Source organism: Ranitomeya imitator, chromosome 1 (assembly GCF_032444005.1).
Source record: "Ranitomeya imitator isolate aRanImi1 chromosome 1, aRanImi1.pri, whole genome shotgun sequence".
Classification (NCBI taxonomy): domain Eukaryota; kingdom Metazoa; phylum Chordata; class Amphibia; order Anura; family Dendrobatidae; genus Ranitomeya; species Ranitomeya imitator.
In genome coordinates this window covers 460108781-460130958 of record NC_091282.1, presented here as the reverse complement: position 1 = coordinate 460130958, position 22178 = coordinate 460108781, and the positions used below count along the sequence as shown (strand labels likewise).

The following is a 22178-nucleotide window of genomic DNA, read 5'->3' as shown; positions in this document are numbered from 1 at the left end:
TATGGTGTTGACCGCTCCATTCACGCCTTATTTGTAAAGAAGTGGCTCCACATGGGCGGTCTCTCTGCATTTTAGCCTATGGAAGAGCAAGAAACTTTCCAGTGAACACAACTGGTTTGGTATCTAAAGAAGGGACACAGGACATAGAGTGGAGCTTGTATGCAGAGTGGGAACACTGTACACAACACAGGTGGAAGAGGAAAGCCACGGGCGAAGGGTGAAGCGCTTAAGGGACGTATGTTGACCTGAGACAATTAGTCGCTCTTTTCTTAATCTTTATACAATAGAACAAGTATTTGTCATAAATAAGTCAGAGGAGATGATGTCTTCATCTGGTATTTAAATACAAAAATCTTCAACATCAACGTAGATCATCGAAAGGAAAGATAATTATGTTATAGGTATCAATAAACCTCGGATGTCAACCATAGATTAAGGTGGATGGGGGCACCATCATCTTAAAGGTGTCCGAACAAATAAGACTAGATAAAAATGTATTACATCAACCGTAACAAGTGTTGGATGAAATTCAACAATGAGCAATCACTTCTAGCCAATATTGACCGACCGGGTGGAACAAAGCTGGCCATGGCCATGTTAGTTATTTTCAGTTGACCGTTTTCATTGAAAAGATCGTTTGTTCCTCATTAACGAATGCCACTTCTGCCAACACATCGGCCGTCGGTCACCCGGCGAGTTGTTAAATATACGGCCACTTTGAGCACCTTTGCAATCCCACTATCAACAAAAATGGGCATGGCTGGAATGGTTGCTTCCCAGAAGATGGTTTTTCAACCATCAACCAATTTGTAATATCTAATGTGTATGTTCTCCTTGGGACTCAAACCCAACATTGCGGTGTGAAACGCAGCACATTGTGCAATTGGCGCAAGTAGGTTCCCAGGCCAGTGAATATATAAATAAAACTTGACACTCAACTTATCTTGAGAATTCAAAGGAAATGTTTCTTGCAGTCTGTCCAAGATTGGCAAGAGACGTTTCAGTCCTGCAAGGACCTTCGTCAGTCTGACTGCATAGAGGCGGGGGTATACTGAAGGTGAGTAAGTAATGGATCTTAGCTGCGAGCCTGAAATATTAGACTAGTAGGAAAAATGAGGTATAGGTCCTATAAAAAAAGTCCCGAAGAAGACACGGGATAGCTGTGGTCCTGCTTGCACCAATGCAGCGTCCACCGCTATACCGCATTTTGCCTACTAGTCTAATCTTTCAGGCCTGCAGCTAAGATCCAGTACATACTCACCTTCAGTATGCCCCCTCCCTTATGCAGTCGGACTGACAAAGGTCCTTGCAGGACCGAAATGTCTTTTGTCAATCTTGGATGGACTGCAATAAACATTTCCTTTGGATTCTCTAGTTAAGTTGAGTGCCAAGTTTTACTTATATATCCAACCCAACATTGACATAACTGGGCTTCAACCTTTCTCTCAATACATTTCACCATAGACTGAACTCTAGAGAGTCATTGTTTAAGGTAGAATTGGCCAAAAATGTGGTAAAAAAAAGAGTGGTTTAAATATTGAAGGTCTGCTGTAATGGAGATCTGTCCTTCTTAAGCTCATTAATGTTCTCCGGTCACTTTCAGACTTGTCTCTGATATTTGAAAGGAAATTATTTAATAACTTTAGACTAATAAGTGTTCATGATCTTGAATCTCATATCTACCCTACATATTGTGTCTCATATGGTGGTATCCGTATAGCTCAAGGTAGATCCAACCATAGCAACTGGTCAATAAATTCAAGGACCATAAGATGGTAATTGGCTCTTCTAGGGGAGAAGACTGGAGAACAAAATACCACTGCAAAACTTGTGCTAACGATCCAAAGTTTTGCTATGTGACCACCTTCAGTTCAGAGGAGGTGATTTGCCAAAATGATTAGTTTGATAATTAGAAGATAATGTCAGTTCAATGGAGATGTTTAAACCAAATACGTTTGACACTAAGACAAAGACATCTATCTATAACATGTAGAGCATAGTTAGCCAGATCACCAAGGGATCCATCAAGTACCAATTCGATGTCTCTCGGTTTTTTTCCCCATCTATTTCAAATCAATACAAAAAGAAATTAAAAAAATGTGAATCTCCAAGATCATTTTGGACAATCTTTTCCCAGTATCCTCCCAACTACTATGTACCACTTATAGTACTACAGACTTCTTATGTAGGAAAAGAGTGAGGGGCCACCAAGGTTCGACACTGAAAGCAACATCTGTACCTCAACCCAAAACGATTTGACATTGAGAATTGTAACAATATCATCAAAAATAAGTTCAACCGTATTGTTTGGATCCATGTCGAAAATTTTGGACCATTTGCTAAATTTCAGAATTGTAGTGATAGTAATGAGAGGCTTAGAATTTTTTTTAAGCATGTCCAAAAGGAATTTAAGTTTGACAGAGGAGATTGCAGTCACTTCACCATGACCTACATCTTCAGATCATGACCACTTTATTTTGGACTTTTGGTTTTTATTACTAGTAGTGATGAGCGAATGTGCTTGGATAAGGTGTTCTCCGAGCATACTCGTGTGCTAACCGAGTGTCTTTGGTGTGCTCGAATAAAATGGTCGAGTCCCGGTGGCTGCAGGTCTCGCGGCTGTTCGACAGCGGGAACACATGCACGGATTATCTAACAAACAGACCGCAAGACATGCAGCCAAGGTGACTAGAACATATTTTTCGAGCACGCCGAAGACACTCAGTGCATGAGAATGCTCCGATAACACCTTATCCCAGCAAGTTTGCTTGTCACTAATTACTAGCTTTCATTTGCTGTTTTCATTCAAGTGAATTTTATTTTGGTCTTATGGTATTCATTAGCTGTTTTCAATTGTTCTTTTTTAAGTGACTTTTTAAATAACTTTTGATATCCATTACCATTTTTTTGTTGCACATTCTTTAAAAGGAGCACACAGGTTCATGAATAAAGCACAAAATGAAAAATGCTCCATTTTTGATTTATACCTTTTTGGAACAAAAGGTCACATGTTCTCTTAAAACGTTCCTAACAACTCTTAACATTTGCTGTAATATTTCTGGTGTAAAAACAAATAATTTTGGGTGGACTGGAGCACATCTGCGCAAACATTTAGCAATTTTTGAAAAATTTGCAACTACTGAATTATGGATTAAAACAATTGTGCCCATATGGGGAGAGAAGAAAAAAAGAACAGATGAGTAAGTAGAAAACAGACTTCAAAATTGGAGCAACTTAAAAGAAGAACAGTCTTAAAACAGGAAAAACTAGACAAAAAACTTGGCGCAAACGCAATAATGAATCGGGCACAATGGGTTCATTCCATGGGTTCAGGAAATTGGTAAAAATGGGAATCAATCCATCTGGAGCATTCACAACTCGTAGATGATGGAATTTCCATTCTACCTAAAGAAATTTTGTCTCATCCACCCCGAGATCAAACATGACTTAAATTTAGCAATTGTGTCATCATGTGATTGTGGTCAGTTGTCCTCACTGTTGCATGACATTACATGGACAATATAATAAACGATTAATCTTTTCATTGACCATTTTTACAAGTAACTTTCAGCAAATCGCCCATGAGAAAAGTTTGGACAGCTTGAACTTCAATCGTTTTACCGAATGAATGTCCATGATCTATATCTAATGGTCCATGATCTATATCTAATGGTGGTCCAGTCCCGTGCTGCTTGAGGCATTGTTAATCTGTGTATGGCCACCTTTAAGGATTAGTGGGTAACTGTATGTGGAGTTTAGTTTCAACAAATCTGAACCTTTTTCAGAGCTTGCCTGGCCAACCGGACCTCTGTAGGGTTCCAGGACCTATGTAGGGCCCACAGGACCTCTGTCGAGATGGTCATCGCTCAATGAAAGGTCTTGGTGGTTGATCTCTAGTCTTTGGTGGCCTACACCAACACTGTGGGTGGGGTGAGGAGTATCCTTTCCCTGATCTTCTATGTACTTTCTATCTTCCATGGAAGGTTGCATTAATGAAAGGATATAAGATTACTATAAAGGAGGATGGTTTTCTTCTTCTACGTATAGTTTGAGATTGTGTTGAGTGTATTGTGCATTGAGTGTTTTCTTGGGTGGGAGGGGAAGACACAAACCGCTTGACTTGTGGAATTGTTGGAATCCATCAAATTTCATTAAAGCTTTTAGGAAATCAATTGTTGCCTTGCAAAATTTCACGGGGACGTGAGCTGATTAAGTGATTATCAAAGACAGTTTGAGGGCAACGTCTTCACCCGTGTATGTCCTATTCAAGTCAACTCCTTCGGCCTCATTGCGAGGCGACTCCAAAGTGAATACTGCAGAGCTGCGCTCCACGCACGATCCCGAGCGTCTCTGTAAATAACAGATCATACTAGCATGCTGATCACATTAGGCAGACTACAGTTGTCTTGTCCTCATGATTACGGGTCTCCGGCTATTTGAATAATTGTTTAATGTAATTGTTTGAAGAAACAATGGAAGGGAAGCAGGATACACGACTCGGAGCCCGAGAAGCTTAATGAATTCATGAAGGAAAGTCATTTGGTAATAAAGTTGCTACTCTGTAATAGAAACTAATAATTAGAAAATTTCCTGCATTTGGAAAGACAGGCACAGAAGCACGCGAAAAGGCAGATTTTTCCAATCATTGCATAGAGGGTCAACTGTGATTATCGGTGGAGCTTTAAACAGCTTCAAACAATTCTGACGAGTTTACATTTGCGCAAATACAGATGAAAAGTTATAGTTCCTGCACTACCACCTGACCTATATTATCCTGAATGGTGGAAGATGCGGGCAAAAAATAAGATGGATCAGAACTACATGCAGGAGAGATGATGGAGCATGGCCATGGCTATATTCCCAAGAAGTTAAGGAGGTGACCAACCTCAGAAAGACGTCAAAGGAAGAGCCATGCAGATGCATATCCACCTCTTCACGTTTTCCCATAGGATCACTAAACAGTCATTTGGAGTGATCTCTGCATCAATATTGACAGCCAGTGAGGTAACTAGAAAATGCTGAATGAAGCTGATCAAAAAACATAGTCTAGACAGAAAGAGAGGATGATGAAGTCCCTACAAATCTTGGGGTAGGTTCCAGAGTATGTGGCCCATTTGCCTTATGATTTTCTGCCTTTGTGAATAGGATTGAGACCAGGATAGTTTCACAAGATCTGTAATGATGAGGATGTGGCCAGTTAAGAGGGACTCATACTGTTCGTGAGCCATCCCGTAGCACTAGGCTGTGTTTCTACGTCATTTACAGATTTCTTGACCACAACATATATTTTCTATACCTAAATAAGCTCGATAAGGACAAATTGTAATTTTTGATTCACATTATTAATGCTACACTTAAGGTTATGGCTTTACATGATTAGAATATGAGTGGTTGTTTATTGTTCTTGAATGGTAAAAAGTAAAATAAGAGGGAAACATCAGGTTAAAGGAACCTCAGGGGTGTGCACAATGCAGATCATTGTAGATTGTGAGAGGATAGTGGAGTGTACACATTACAAGAAAGGGATAAAGAAAACCCCTAAACGATGGTGGAAACCATAATCAGAACTTTTCCATAACGTGAACTAATTTCTAACTTATGGTGCTCTAGGGACACAATAATTATAGTCTGCCCCAGAACAAGACGTAAGTTTTCTAACATAAAATGTACACTACTGGAACATAAAGGCATCCATTATGTGAACCAACAGTCATCTGAGTGATGTTGCTGGAGGTCATGCAAAAATTAGCTCAAAATACTAAAATACCTAATCCTAATAACAAATATGCAGTCTTGAAATACAAAGGGTAGGATAGGGTAAAGGGTTAGAGCTAGGGCCGAGGGTTTGGATAAGGTATAGTGTCAGGACTCGATTGTAGAGGTTACGTTTTTGGATAGAGCTATGACATAGGGTTAAATTAGCTCACAATATAGAACTAAGGTATATGGTTCTGTTCAATAATTTGAGTAAGGTATATGGTTGGGGTATGTATAGGGCTGAAGGGGTTGTCCAATTGGGTAATTCATTTGTCAAGATGCTCAGAGTGTTTGAAAAAAACACCAAAGTACAGATTCTCACACCCCCTAAAAACACCTGTTCCACTAGGTGGTCTCATCATGCAATACAGGAAATGGCACAAAATGCCACCCAGCCACTCACTGGTTGAGGTGGGTCCCTTATTATGGGCAGCCATTTTGGATCTTTTCCTGTGTATCGAAACAGGACCAGGAAGTATACTTGGTAGTTGTCTTACTGGATGAGGTAGGGGTCGGAAAGGAATCATTTTTTTGATTTTTTTTAAATCAGTCTGAGCAATTTGCCAAAACATTTTTCTATTTCCTGAAAGGTCTAACCATTTTGTTAGCTTCCATTATTACCTTTATCCATAAAACAACTTGACATTTTTCCATAAGCATGGTGTGGTAACGCTATGTATTTACTATAACCGTAGGTATCCATAAAATTGTGTTTGTTGCTTTGACTGAAAAGTCCTTCTCTGAAATGGAGAAGATTTTCATTGGTGTTATGGAAAGTATCTGTGTTTTCTTGAATCCCCAGAAACAATACGGTTTAGATCATTCATGACCAAATAGTCTTGTCTGTGGCCACTGTTAGCCTCCCTTGATATGTATGAAATGACCATAGACATGTCAAGGAACACCACCAAAGACCTTCAGCTTGGAGCATGGTTGGTTGCCTAATGCTTGGCCAATGTTTCAACCCATAAAAATAATGTTTGTTGAAAAAAATACTTTTCACTAAATGATTTTCCTCTGAAATGCAGTAGATCATCATCATTTTCATCGAAAGTTTCTAGTTTTGATTTCCTATATTCCCAGAAGATCACTCATAGCCAAATGTTCTTCATCATGACCAGCTTTAGTCTCACTTGATATGTATAAGGTAACCATAAACATGTGAAAGACCACCATAGACCTTCAGCTTGGAGCATGGATGGTTACTTAATGCTCAACCCAACAAACTTGTGTTTTTTACAAAAAAAAAAATTTGAGCAAATAATTTTCCTCCGAAATGTAGAAGATCATCAGTAGTATCTTGGATAGTATATAGTTGTGTTTTCCCCAAATCCTCAGAAACATTACATTTTGGATCACTGTTAGCCAAATATTCTTCTATGTTAATCTTAAATGATATGCATGAGATGACCATACGTGAAAGCTCACCTTAAACCTTCAGCTTATAGCACAGTTGGTGCCTATTGCTTAACTAAAATTTCAACCCTTGATGAAGTCAAGATTTGGACCATGTTTGAGGAAGATATTAAGATAATAGCTCTAGTGACAAGAATCATTCCACACTGGACCATTTTGACTTCCCCCTTCCTGCAAGATGATACAAAGGAACTGTGAAGGACACTGAGAAGACAACTCTACCATAGGTGATGGTGATACTTCTTGGTATGCCATCATTTTAAGATTAAGCACTCTAGAAATTTAGATTTGTCTCATGAGTACAGTTAGACCACAACTTCCCCTGTTATACAACTAACAATTAGGTTATGTTTCTACCAGATATTGACTATTTGGAGGTTTCTTCTCATTCTAGAATTGCACATTGTTCCATCTCTCCCTGAGCATCTGTTCCTAATTCTTAAGATTACAAATATCTATTTTTGGGGTCAATAAAGTTGTGCGTTACAGACCCATCTAATCTCCATGTTTATCATCTATATGCAAAAATGTACAAAAACCGTTTAACGCAAGGTTTTGTGTACACCGATATGGCATTTGCTAAGAATACCAAAAAGGTGTACTACTTATATTACAAGTAAAAAAATAATAAGTCAAGTAGCCCTGGGATTCTTCTTATCAGACTGGCATTGCATACACATGCTGCGTGCAGGATGGAATTATCTACCTCCAAACAAAAACATTGTTCTGTCGTAGGGCCAGAACATTTCTCCATGCCACCGTGAAAGAGTTGGGTGAAGATGGCTCAAAACTAGAACAATAGGCATTAAGAACTTCACACTAGATGTGCTTGACCCAAAATGGACAACTTAGTTTCATTCATGGTTGAAGCTGAACTCTCGAAATGTAACCTCGAAGGTAATGCATGACAGATTGTAAAATAGATATAGCCAACATATTCAAGGTGAATGGATTGAAATAGCAGTGAGTGCCGATTGGGTGGATCCATCAACAATGCTCAATACAGAGGTCATAACCAAGCTTCGACCAAGCCTTCTCCTGTCTGATGGCATCAACCTGGGATGAGAATCAATGAGGAGGTCATGAATCAATAGTGTCATTTCAACATTTTGCCCATCTGGGCCCATATATGAAGATCTCCTGATCCTATTTGTTTTAAAAGATTTAGAAAAATGTAAAAGCTGGAAATTTTAGAATCGGTCAATTTAATTTTGGCCCAGAATTTGTGCAATGTAAAGACATCTATATAGACATATTAGGACAACATAATCTGAATTCTTTTCTTCCAGCGCTAAACTTTTTACTTTTTAATTTACTTTCATGAACACTTTGACACATGATCTCCCAAGGTTACGACTATTATCTCAGCTCATGGTCACCTAAATCAACTCAACGTGATGGGTCAATTTTTATGAAAATAAAGAGCACTGTACATTTCTGTGATACTCTGATTTCAGTAGGCAATTTGTTATTCAAAGTCTTGATGAGGACTACACAGAACTTCTCCGCTTCATGAGTCCTCGAAAAGCAGAGAGACTGTGCAGTCCGGTGGATACAGAGCTGATGGCAGAATGTTCGTTGTTACAGATACATCCATTGGATGATGTGCCCATGTATCTACCAGGGGAGTGTTCTACACAGGTATCCGAAGTAGACAGATCCCTGGGGATGATCATGGGAATAGAATATTGTAGTTTTTCCCTACTTTTGTACCACAAGCAAGAACACATGGACTGGAAGTGAAGAACCTCAGCATACACATTTCGAAATCCACCCGTCGAAGAACTGGTGTCAGTGGTATGTATGCTGGAGGGTCCATTTCTGTTCAGTAACGCCCGATGTTCGGCATCTCGTTTTTCATCCTCCGCATTCATGGTCATGAATCGAAGAACCACCAAGTTGAGAAAAGCTCCGATGACAGTCAGTCCCGTTAAGATGTAGACAAAGCTAAAGGCAACATACTGGGGCTTGTTTTGGAGAGCAGCGTCTTTCTGGAGGGCAACATAGTCTCCAAATCCAATGGTGGTAAGAGTTATAAAGCAGTAATAATAGGCATGAAAAAAGCTCCACTGCTCATAGTATGAGAAGGCTGCGGCTCCGATGCACAGGGTGCTGATGCAGGAGAAGAAGCCGATGATAACCATGTTGGCCATAGACACTTCAGCCCGTCTCATTCCAAGGCACTTCTTGATACGGTACAGTAGATACCTGACAAGAGTGTTAATCCTCTCACCCAGGCTCTGGAACATGACCAAAGTGAGCGGGATGCCCAGGAGGGCGTAGAACATGCAGAAGACTTTGCCTCCATCTGTGCTGGGAGCAGCATGTCCATAACCTACAGGAAACCAAAAACAAATGGTTAGCAACGGAGGTACCACAGGCGACTATTATCTATTATCTATCTATATATTATTTATTATCTATCTATCTATCTATCTATCTATCTATCTATCTATCTATCTATCTATCTATCTATTCTGGTAGACCCCCACAATTACACATTGAGCGTGGTCACGTGTTGATGCTTTGTCAGGACGAGGTGCAGATATTAATGTCACGTTAGAATGGAAACGTTTAATTTCCTAAAACAATGGCATCTCCAGGGGGCAGCGTGTCCTTTGGTGACAGCAGCGCGGTGTCATGACATTATCTTTTGTCTCCCTCATAATGAATGAGATGTCGGAGGACAAACAAGGACAAATGTTGGAGGACACTCCGTGCTCACTCAGTGCCATTGCTGGCCTATCCACTCCGCGCTCACACAGTGCCACCGCTGGGCTGTCCACTCCGCGCTCACACAGTGCCACTGCTGGGCTGTCCACTCCGCGCTCACACAATGCCATCGCTGGGCTGTCCACTCCGCGCTCACATGGTGCCACCGCTGGTCTGTATATTCCGTGCTCACACGATGCCACCGCTGGGCTGTCCACTCTGCAATCACACAGTGCCACCACTGGGCTGTCCGCTTCACACTCACAGGGTGACATTTCCTTCCTAATACCATCATGTACCATAATTATCACTGCCAGGTAACGTTTCCAAGCAAAAGTCTAATTATCAATGCTATACAGTGTGACTGCCACCATATATTGCACTGTATGGTGTCAGGAAAATATGAATTATTTTCCATTGTTCTGGGGACACACCCAGAGCTGGCCTATTACTCCTCCCACCATTGGTTTCTGTAGGACCAAATCCTACACACGGCCCCTCTCTCTCTCTGTGAATTTCCCCCCCCCCTTCAAGCAAATGGTCAGTTGGAATTCAGAGTTTTATTGCCTGCCGGGAATTAGAAGAGCTGAATGCGTTTTTCCCTCCAAAAATCGCATGGCAGCGTTTTGCAGCATTTAGGGCTATCAGAAACCTGGGAAATGACAAATCACAGACATACCATGTGTGGACTCTAAACAACAGTGAAATGGCAAGGGAAAAAATAATGCCAATACCTTTGGCCTCTGAGGCCAAAGCTATGAAGAAAATGAGTTATCGATAACTTTCAAAGCTATGTTTACCTCTCGGAAAATGGCCCATATGTGAGGTCAGCAAAGTGGGAGTTCTTCGTTTTATGGCCAAGGCATAAAAGAGGAACCTCCATCTTTGGCATGCATTCAGAGCCAGGAGAGACAGCTGAACACCATGCTGTGGTACTGGATCGTTTCTATGGGATCTCACCTCCCCTTTATTGACACATTATGCCTGTGACTGAGATGTAGCAAGTTTCGTATTTTTATCCCGTTTTATTTCATAATTGTTTATACATATTTGTATTTTGTCTATTTTGTACTATCGTTTGTATATTTTGTAAACACTGCCGATTCTTCCGGGTAAAATTATAAATTTGCTAGCTTCGTTCTTCTTGTTCTATGAGCGATCCACCACGTACTCCGCACAATTACACGCTACCAAATGGGTTTCCAATCCACTTATAAGAGGTCGGTGGTGGCGGCATAGTTCTTGTATTTATGTGGTGTTGGGGACTTGATGGTGACTGGATCCAGGTATATATATGTTCCTATAAGGAACCGGTGGTATATATACATCCCTTCACATCACGTGCCGCAATATTCTACATAAATTAGAGCAGCTGTGCTCATTCTCTTATCCTAAATTTTTGGTGAAGAATCAACCACAAGTGGAACACAATTGTGAAGTTGAACAAAAGTTATTGGTTATTTTAAATTTTTGTGGAAATTCAAAAACTGAAAAGTGGGGGGTGCAATATTATTCGGCCCCTGTAACTTAATACTTTGTTGCGCCATCTTCTGCTGTGATTACAAGTCTCTTGGGGTTTGTCTCTATCAGTTTTGTACATCGAGAGACTGAAATTCTCGTCCATTCTTCCCAGCAAACAGCTCGAGCTCAGTGAGGTTTGATGGAGATCGTTTGTGAACAGCAGCGCTCAGTTCCATACAATCCATAGAGATGAAGGTCTAATTTCAGTGACACTGATGGATAGTGTATCCTATTCCCAGTTATCCAGACATGTACTGGGAATATCACTCATTCATATAGAAAAGTAACGTATGCTATAAGAAGACCACATGATCCCCCAATCCAGATAACACATCCCATGGCGGTGCGGCACACACCATCGAGGTTATCCAGAACATTAATGCATCTCACTGGAGTCCTGCTCTCTGTAAGGTGGGAGAGTGTATGACCTTGGCTTACTACACACTAAATTCAGGTGTCTTTACAAATGCATTATGACTTAGCTGAGAGTTTCCTTGGCAAACAGCTCGAGCTCAGTGAGGTTTGATGGAGATCGTTTGTGAACAGCAGTTTTCAGCTCTTTCCACAGATTCTCCATTGGATTGAGGTCTGGACTCTGACTTGGCCATTCTAACACCTGGATACGTTTATTTGTGAACCATTCCATTGTAGATTTTGCTTTATGTTTGGGATCATTGTCTTGTTGGAAGACAAATCTCCGTCCCAGTCTCAGGTCTTTTGCAGACTCCAACAGGTTTTCTTCAAGAATGGTCCTGTGTTTGGCTCCATCCATCTTCCCATCAATTTTAACCATCTTCCCTGTCCCTGCTGAAGAAAAGCAGGCCCAAACCATGATGCTGACAGTGGGGATGGTGTGTTCAGAGTGATGAGCTGTGTTGCCTTTACACCAAACATATCATTTGGCATTGTTGCCAAAAAGTTTGATTTTGGTTCCATCTGACCAGAGCACCTTCTTCCACATGTTTGGTGTCTCCCAGGTGGCGTGTTGCAAACTTTAAACAACACTTTTTATGGATATCTATGAGAAATGGCTTTCTTCTTTCCACTCTTCCATAAAGGCCAGATTTGTGCAGTGTACGACTGATTGTTGTCCTATGGACAGACTGTCCCACCTCAGCTGTAGATCTCTGCAGTTCATCTAGAGTGATCATGGGCCTCTTGGCTGCATCTCTGATCAGTCTTCTCCTTGTCTGAGATGAAAGTTTAGAGGGACGGCCGGGTCTTGGTAGATTTGCAGTGGTATGATGCTCCTTCCATTTCAGTATGATCGCTTGCACAGTGCTCCTTGGGATGTTTAAAGTTTTGGAAATCATTTTGTATCTAACTCCGGCTTTAAACTTCTCCACAACAGTATCACGGACCTGCCTGTTGTGTTCCTTGGTCTTCATGATGCAGAACCCTGAGACTATCACGGAGCAGGTGCATTTATACGGAGACCTGATTACACACAGGTGGATTATATTTATCATCATTAGGCATTTAGGACAACATTGGATCATTAAGCGATCCACAATGAACTTCTGCACTGAAAGTAAAGGGGCCGAATAATATTGCACGCCCCACTTTTCAGTGTTTGATTTTCCACAAAAATTAAAAATTACCAATAAATTTCGTTCAACTTCACAATTGTGTTCCACTTGTTGTTGATTCTTCACCAAAAAATTTCATTTGGTATCTTTATGTTTGAAGCCTGATATGTGGGAAAACGTTGAAAAGTTCCAGGGGGCCGAATACTTTCGCAAGGCACTGTATGGCAGTATTATTTTAAATTACTGTTCTGTGCTCATGTACGTAACCCATGTCATACAAACAGCAATAATAAGTGCTCAAATAATAAATAATACCTCTGTATAGTGTAAAATATAAAATTGTCCTACAGTGCTCAAAGTATGCAACCACACATTGCTAACAGAATACCGTCATACAGTGCTAGAATAATATCATCATACAGAGCTAAAAGAATAGTCATATAGTGCTAGAATAATTTTGTAATACAGTGCTAAATAATGCAGCCATACAGTGCTCATGCTATACCATCAAACAGTGCTAACATAATACCATCATACAGTGCTAGAATAATACAAAAGCATATAAAGTATTAGAAAAACATTGTCATACAGTGGTAGAATAATATTGTCATGACTCTGTTGTCGGGTGACCTGAGACCAGGGGCTCCTTCAATGTCCCTAACACAAGGGGGCACCCTAGCTCGCCCTGTTCCCCGGATTACTTCTGTGATGGTGCGATATGTTATGTGGGTATCATTTTGTGTATATTTATATTTTACTGATTATCATGGTGTCCTCTTGTAGGATGAGTTGTTCTTTGCCATCTGATATCAGCCCCCATAGTCCTGTATTGTTATCTCTCCACAGGGTCAGTGAATAATGTTGTTTGCTAATATGCTAATGACATATTGAATTAGCTTGTTGAAACAATGAGCCCCTGAGACCCACCCCCCTAACCTGTGAATGAGGAGAGGGACTTGTAAATATCAGGGAGGTGAGACACAGATCAGTCTTGTGTGGAATGATGATGTGAACACAGCACCTCAGAGAGAAGGGGAAGCATACGGACCATTTTTTATCCTCTGTCTGCTGGATTATTGGACTCTCATCTCCTTGGACATTTATCCTGTTACTGAACTACATTTGTGTTCTGGACTATCTTATCCTTTGTGTGGTGGATCGTATACGGACCTTTCGTGTTTTTGCCTAAATAAAGGTCTTGGGATTGTTCACTCTTCGCTGGCTCTGTTGATTGTGTGGAATCGGAGAAGGACCCTGTGACAACTGGTGGCACCGGTGGGATCAACAGAGCGTAACCTAATGGAGAACCACCCACAGAGTGAGTACAGAAATTGGACTGTATCCAGTTTACAGGAGAGAGACAGAGTCCTGGGCCTGAACTACCAGGGACTGACTAAAGAAGCCTTAATTGATCTACTGGTGGGTGCTAACCAGACCACCTCCTCCCATATGTCTGAAGGACAAGCACTGGAGACGAGGACCCCCACCCAAAAAGCCAGTGGGTGGTGTGGTACGAAGAAGAGATGGCAGTTCTGGGCCCAGGCGTCTCTCAGGAGTACAAGGAGGAGGCTGCTCGCCGGGCACAACGGAGACAAGAAGCAGTGGAGATCGAAATACGGAGTAATGCAATGTGGAGTGTAAACCCCATGATCCGGGAGCCTGTACAGATCACACGGACAGAGTTTAAGCCATTTGATGAGGCTTCCGGAGATGTGGAGGGGTTCTTCAAGGACTTTGAGCAGCAGTGTGCTGTGATGGAGGTGCCCCACTCTGGCTGGATGCGTTTGTTAGTGGGACTCCTGAACGGTAGCCTGGCGGAGGCTTACCGAACCATTGACTCCCAGCGGAACTGGGATTATAGCATTGTAAAGCGGACTATCCTGGATTATCATGCTATCACCCCAGACTCATATAGGGCCAAGTTCCTAGACCTCCCATGCACCACGGGGGGATCGTTTAGGATGTATGCACATAAGATGTCCCAGGCATGTCGGAGATGGCTGGAAGCAGAAAACGCCTTTACTGTGGAAGATGTTATACAGGTGTTCCTTACAGAACAATTTCTTGCCAAGTGCCCCGCAGAGGTACGGGAATGGGTCCGGGAGCACACGCCGTGCACCGTGGATAGAGCTGCAGCCAGACACAATGGAGGAGGCTTCTGGACAATGAACCACGGCCTGCTCTCGCGCCCCGGCCCCTCCGATTATATCTGCCCTTCCATCTAGTCGCAAGCCGATGACAATCACGCCTCACAATCCTAGGCCCCAATAGTTCTGACCACGACCTGGGGGTATCACAGAGAAGAGATGTTATGGGTGTGGGTGACCTGGACATTTGCAGTCTGGCTGTCCCTCAAGGATTCAGAGGGAGCCCCACCTCATCCAGTGCATCTTGTACACTCCATCCCGCCTGAGAAAGAGCTACCACCACCCCCACCAGAGTGGACCACTGACCACAGCACTATAGATGCCCCTACTCGAATGTACGGACTCCGGCCTTTGTCCTTTAGCTATCCAGAGCAATGGCAACGCCACCTGCAGGACGTCTTAATTGATGGATACAAAGTGTCAGGATTTAGAGACACGGGGGCATTCCTGACTATCGCTGACCACCGTGTGGTTCGACCCAAGGCAATTTACCAGGGTCCAGGAATTCCCATTGTCTTGGCAGGGGGTGCCCGCAAATATATACAGCGAGCGTCTGTGTGTTTGGATTATGGTTGTGGAGAAAAACTGTGTAGGATTGGAGTTATGGGAGGACTTCCTGCAGATATCCTCCTTGGGAATGACATTGGGGAGTTACAGTGCCAATTTGTGGGAGCAGTCACCCGACTACAGGCCCTTCAAGCACTACGTCATCCAGACCACACCGGGGAGCAACCACCACGAACTGCATCAGAGTTGGTAAGCAATACGTTCGCTGCTACTATATTGGGAGAGTCTTGGGATAGAGAGGAGTTTAGGAGAGAAATAGAGGGTGACACTACCTTAGCAGCCCTTAGGCTAAGGGCAGAAACTGAGCACATGGGAGAAAATGGGGATGGCTTCACTCGAGAAAACGGACTGTATTATCATGTAACAAATGTCAATGACAGGGGCAACCCTGACGCAATGACCAGGCAACTCATTGTCCTTCAGAAGTACAGGGCACAGCTACTCCAACTGGCCCATGACATTCCCTTGGCTGGGCATCAAGGGAGGAAAAGGACTGAAAAGAGACTCACCCAAAGTTTTTACTGGCCTGGCATCTCACAGTTGGTAGCCCATTATTGCTGCACCTGCGATGTGTGCCAGCAAATGCGTCATCCAGGATATCGACATAATGTACCCCTGCAATCCCTGCCCATAATTGAAGAACTATTTCAATGTGTAGCTGTAGACATCATAGGTCCTCTGGCCCACCCCAGCCGGTCGGGGAAAAAATATATCCTGACAGTGGTGGGCTATGCCACTAGGTATCCTGAAGCTGTGGCCCTGTCCAGTATTACAGCAGTAAAGGTAGCCGAGGCCCTTGTTGCCATCTTTACCCGTGTAGGGTTTCCTAGTGAAATATTATCGGATCAAGGCACTCAGTTCATGTCAGATCTGGTCCAGTCTCTATGGCATACCTCTGGTGTTCAAGCCATTCGCACCACCCCATACCACCCGCAGACCAACGGACTATGTGAATGCTTTAATGGAACCCTAAAAAATATGCTGAGGGCTTTTGTTGAAGTTGAAAAAGACTGGGAAAAATACCTGCCACATCTCCTCTTCGCCTATCGGGAGGTTCCCCAAGAGTCCACAGGGTTCTCTCCCTTTGAACTACTGTTTAGCTGGAAGGACATTGGAATTTATGGAAGGACAACAAGTGCTCATGATTACTGCTTCCCCTGCCAACAAGCTTCAAGCAGTGTGGAAAGGCCCTTATCAGGTTGTCAAGAAAATTAATGACACTAACTACGTTATTGCCCTGGACTCTAGTGGTCGACGACAGAAAACTGTCCACATTAACATGTTGAAAGACTACAATGACCGATCTCTGCCTGTTCTAGCCGTCTGCCATCCCCCTAGTGATACCGCCGACAAAGAGTATCTCCCCAATCTTCTCCAGGTCGCCCAAGCAGGAGGATCACTGGAACAAGTGCCCCATTTATCGGATATACAAAAGGATGATATTTTTGCCGTACTAAGGCCGGGGGCTGCTGCTTTCTCCTCAAAGCCAGGGAAGACTACTCTCACCAGCCACCATGCGGAAACCCCCGGACAACACCCCATCCAGCAGACTGCCTACCGGGTTCCAGAGGCTGTTCAAGGTATGATAAAGAATGGACTGGGAGAGAAGAAACGACTGGGAGTTGTTCAGCCATCTCACAGTTCTTGGGCTTCTCCTGTCGTCCTGGTCCCCAAGAAGGATGGTACAACACGATTCTGTGTTGATTACAGACGATTAAATTATGCCACCAAGAGTGATGCTTACCCCATGCCCAGGATTGATGATCTTTTGGATCGTCTGGACAGTGCCCAATTTGTGATCACGTTAGACTTGAGCAAGGGGTACTGGCAGATACCCCTAACGGAGGACGCCCGGAAGCGCTCGTCCTTCATTACTCCATTTGGGCTTTTTGCTTTCCGGGGCATGCCCTTTGGGATGAAAAATGCCCCCGCTAATTTCCAGAGACTGGTAGATCAACTGTTACAACAATGTCAGGACTTTGCCTGTGCTTACTTAGATGACATTGCCATTTCTAGCACCACCTGGGAGGAACATCTTAAATACTTGGGCATAGAGCTAGAGTGTATCCTTGCTGCAGGACTGACGATTCACCCTGATAAATGCCAAATAGGGATGGCTGAGGTGCAGTACCTCGGGCATAGAGTAGGGGGTGGGACCCTAAGGTCTGAGCCTGCCAAGGTGGAAGCCATTAGCAACTGGTGTAGACCCCAGACTAAAAAGCAGGTACTTCCATTTTTTGGAACTGCTGGTTACTTTCGAAAATTTGTTTCTAACTTCAGCACCTTGGCCAAGCCCCTAACCGACCTGACCCGCAAGAACATGCCTAGGAATGTGACGTGGACAACTGCATGCGAGGATGTCTTTTCAGCGTTAAAGACCGCCCTCATCACTGCTTCTGTCTTGGCTGCCCCTGATTATAAGCGCAGGTTCCTCGTGCAGACAGATGCATCCACCTTTGGGATTGGGGCAGTACTTAGACAAGTGAACGCTGCCGGAGAAGAACATCCTGTTGCTTTTGTGAGTCAAAAACTACTGGATCAGGAAGTTGCCTATGCTACTATTGAAAAGGAGTGCCTTGCTATCGTATGGGCGCTAAAAAAATTGCAGCCATACGTGTATGGCAGAGACTTTACAATTGTTACAGACCACAACCCCCTCACATGGCTGAACCGTGTATCAGGGGACAATGGAAGACTGCTGCGGTGGAGCTTGTCCTTACAACCCTACAGCTTCTCCATCCAATACAAGCGGGGAAGCCAACACTAGAACGCCGATGGACTGTCTCGACAAGAAGATCCATAGGCTTCCCAGGCCGACCTACCCCTGCCACTGTAAAAGGAACTATAAATGACTGAGCAATGTGGACTAAAGTGAGCAGGCCAGAGGTCTGTGTAGACCTCATGGCGTGCTCACTTATTATGAGGGGGAGAGGTTGTGATGGTGCGGTATGTTATGTGGGTATCATTTTGTGTATATTTATAGTTTACTGATTATCATAGTATCCTCTTTTAGGATGAGTTTTTATTTGCCATCTGATATCAGCCCCCATAGTCCTGTACTGTTATCTCTCCACAGGGTCAGTGAATAATGTTGTTTGCTAATATGCTAATCACATGTTGACCTAGCTTGTTGAGACAATGAGCCCCTGAGACCCACCCCCCCAACCTGTGAATGAGAAGGGAGACTTGTAAAAATCAGGGAGATGAGACACAGATCAGTCTTGTGTGGAATGATGATGTGAACACAGCACGTCAGAGAGAAGGGGAAGCATACGGACCATTTTTTATCCTCTGTCTGCTGGATTATTGGACTCTCATCTCCTTGGACATTTATCCGGTTACTGAACTACATTCGTGTTCTGGACTATCTTATCCTTTGTGTGGTGGATCGTATATGGACCCTTTGTGTTTTTGCCTAAATAAAGCTTTTGGAATTGTTCACTATTCTCTTGCTCTGTTGATTGTGTGGTATCGGAGCAGGACCCTGTGACAACTTCTGATGGTAAAGACATCAGGGCCACGTACCTTACCTTAGCTCCTGAATCCGCTGTCAGTCTGTACCCTTCCCCCACCCAGGGAGGAGGGGAGTAGTATTTTACTGTAATACACCAACCAGACTAACAAGGCAATAGGAAAAGGGATAAATGAAAATACCATATATGCAAATATACTCACACATATAACAGAGGAATGCACTGGGGAGTGGAGGATGGGGTAAAAACAAAGTAGGCGAAGAAAATGAATTATCACACACTGAAAACGTAGCAACAGTCACAGATAAATCCAACAACCACCTCAAATAATAACCACCAGCAACCTCCATCCAAAAGCTAGCTCTGACAATGAGAGCTAGCCAGGATCCAGATTATACAGGAGATGGGAGAGACTAACAGGGCACAGCTGAGAGCGTTAATGCAAAAAAGCTACCAAGAAAAATTATCTTTCACAATTGGTGCAGAATCCAACCAGAGGAGCAGCACTTTTAGACCTAATACTATCTAATAGACCTGACAGAATAACAAATCTGCAGGTGGTCGGGCATCTAGGAAATAGCGACCACAATATTGTGCAGTTTCACCTGTCTTTCACTAGGGGGACTTGTCAGGGAGTCACAAAAACATTGAACTTTAGGAAGGCAAAGTTTGAACAGCTTAGAGATGCCCTTAATCTGGTAGACTGGGACAATATCCTCAGAAATAAGAATACAGATATTAAATGGGAAATGTTTAAGAACATCCTAAATAGGCAGTGTAAGCGGTTTATACCTTGTGGGAATAAAAGGACTAGAAATAGGAAAAACCCAATGTGGCTAAACAAAGAAGTAAGACAGGCAATTAACAGTAAAAAGAAAGCATTTGCACTACTAAAGCAGGATGGCACCATTGAAGCTCTAAAAAACTATAGGGAGAAAAATACTTTATCTAAAAAACTAATTAAAGCTGCCAAAAAGGAAACAGAGAAGCACATTGCTAAGGAGAGTAAAACTAATCCCAAACTGTTCTTCAACTATATCAATAGTAAAAGAATAAAAACTGAAAATGTAGGCCCCTTAAAAAATAGTGAGGAAAGAATGGTTGTAGATGACGAGGAAAAAGCTAACATATTAAACACCTTCTTCTCCACGGTATTCACGGTGGAAAATGAAATGCTAGGTGAAATCCCAAGAAACAATGAAAACCCTATATTAAGGGTCACCAATCTAACCCAAGAAGAGGTGCGAAACCGGCTAAATAAGATTAAAATAGATAAATCTCCGGGTCCGGATGGCATACACCCACGAGTACTAAGAGAACTAAGTAATGTAATAGATAAACCATTATTTCTTATTTTTAGTGACTCTATAGCGACAGGGTCTGTTCCGCAGGACTGGCGCATAGCAAATGTGGTGCCAATATTCAAAAAGGGCTCTAAAAGTGAACCTGGAAATTATAGGCCAGTAAGTCTAACCTCTATTGTTGGTAAAATATTTGAAGGGTTTCTGAGGGATGTTATTCTGGATTATCTCAATGAGAATAACTGTTTAACTCCATATCAGCATGGGTTTATGAGAAATCGCTCCTGTCAAACCAATCTAATCAGTTTTTATGAAGAGGTAAGCTATAGGCTGGACCACGGTGAGTCATTGGACGTGGTATATCTCGATTTTTCCAAAGCGTTTGATACCGTGCCGCACAAGAGGTTGGTACACAAAATGAGAATGCTTGGTCTGGGGGAAAATGTGTGTAAATGGGTTAGTAACTGGCTTAGTGATAGAAAGCAGAGGGTGGTTATAAATGGTATAGTCTCTAACTGGGTCGCTGTGACCAGTGGGGTACCGCAGGGGTCGGTATTGGGACCTGTTCTCTTCAACATATTCATTAATGATCTGGTAGAAGGTTTACACAGTAAAATATCGATATTTGCAGATGATACAAAACTATGTAAAGCAGTTAATACAAGAGAAGATAGTATTCTGCTACAGATGGATCTGGATAAGTTGGAAACTTGGGCTGAAAGGTGGCAGATGAGGTTTAACAATGATAAATGTAAGGTTATACACATGGGAAGAAGGAATCAATATCACCATTACACACTGAATGGGAAACCACTGGGTAAATCTGACAGGGAGAAGGACTTGGGGATCCTAGTTAATGATAAACTTACCTGGAGCAGCCAGTGCCAGGCAGCAGCTGCCAAGGCAAACAGGATCATGGGGTGCATTAAAAGAGGTCTGGATACACATGATGAGAGCATTATACTGCCTCTGTACAAATCCCTAGTTAGACCGCACATGGAGTACTGTGTCCAGTTTTGGGCACCGGTGCTCAGGAAGGATATAATGGAACTAGAGAGAGTACAAAGGAGGGCAACAAAATTAATAAAGGGGATGGGAGAACTACAATACCCAGATAGATTAACGAAATTAGGATTATTTAGTCTAGAAAAAAGACGACTGAGGGGCGATCTAATAACCATGTATAAGTATATAAGGGGACAATACAAATATCTCGCTGAGGATCTGTTTATACCAAGGAAGGTGACGGGCACAAGGGGGCATTCTTTGCGTCTGGAGGAGAGAAGGTTTTTCCACCAACATAGAAGAGGATTCTTTACTGTTAGGGCAGTGAGAATCTGGAATTGCTTGGCTGAGGGGGTGGTGATGGCGAACTCAGTCGAGGGGTTCAAGAGAGGCCTGGATGTCTTCCTGGAGCAGAACAATATTGTATCATACAATTATTAGGTTCTGTAGAAGGACGAAGATCTGGGGATTTATTATGATGGAATATAGGCTGAACTGGATGGACAAATGTCTTTTTTCGGCCTTACTATCTATGTTACTATGTTACCAGGAGCCCTGAACGGAGCATATTAACCCCTGCACTGCTAAAAGAAACCTGCACTGTTAACTGTGTTATCTGTGGTATGACATAGGACTGTAGGAGTTATCTACTGCATTATCTGTACTCAGAGAGTTATCAATGTTATCTGTGGTGTTACATAGGACTGCAGGTGACATCTACTACATTATCTGTACTCAGAGAGTTATCAC

General features: G+C 42.7%; 1 protein-coding gene across 1 annotated transcript in view; it reads right to left on the bottom strand.

Annotated features, from left to right (window-relative positions):
* Window positions 1–8004: 8004 nt before the first annotated feature.
* Window positions 8005–22178, bottom strand: part of KCNK3 (potassium two pore domain channel subfamily K member 3) — a 163904-nt gene continuing 149730 nt past the window's right edge. Inside the window, exon 2 of the mRNA XM_069764889.1 lies at window positions 8005–9508. Within this exon, the coding sequence (XP_069620990.1) occupies window positions 8664–9508 (845 nt within the window). The 3' untranslated portion in view covers window positions 8005–8663. The remainder of the gene's footprint in view (window positions 9509–22178) is intronic.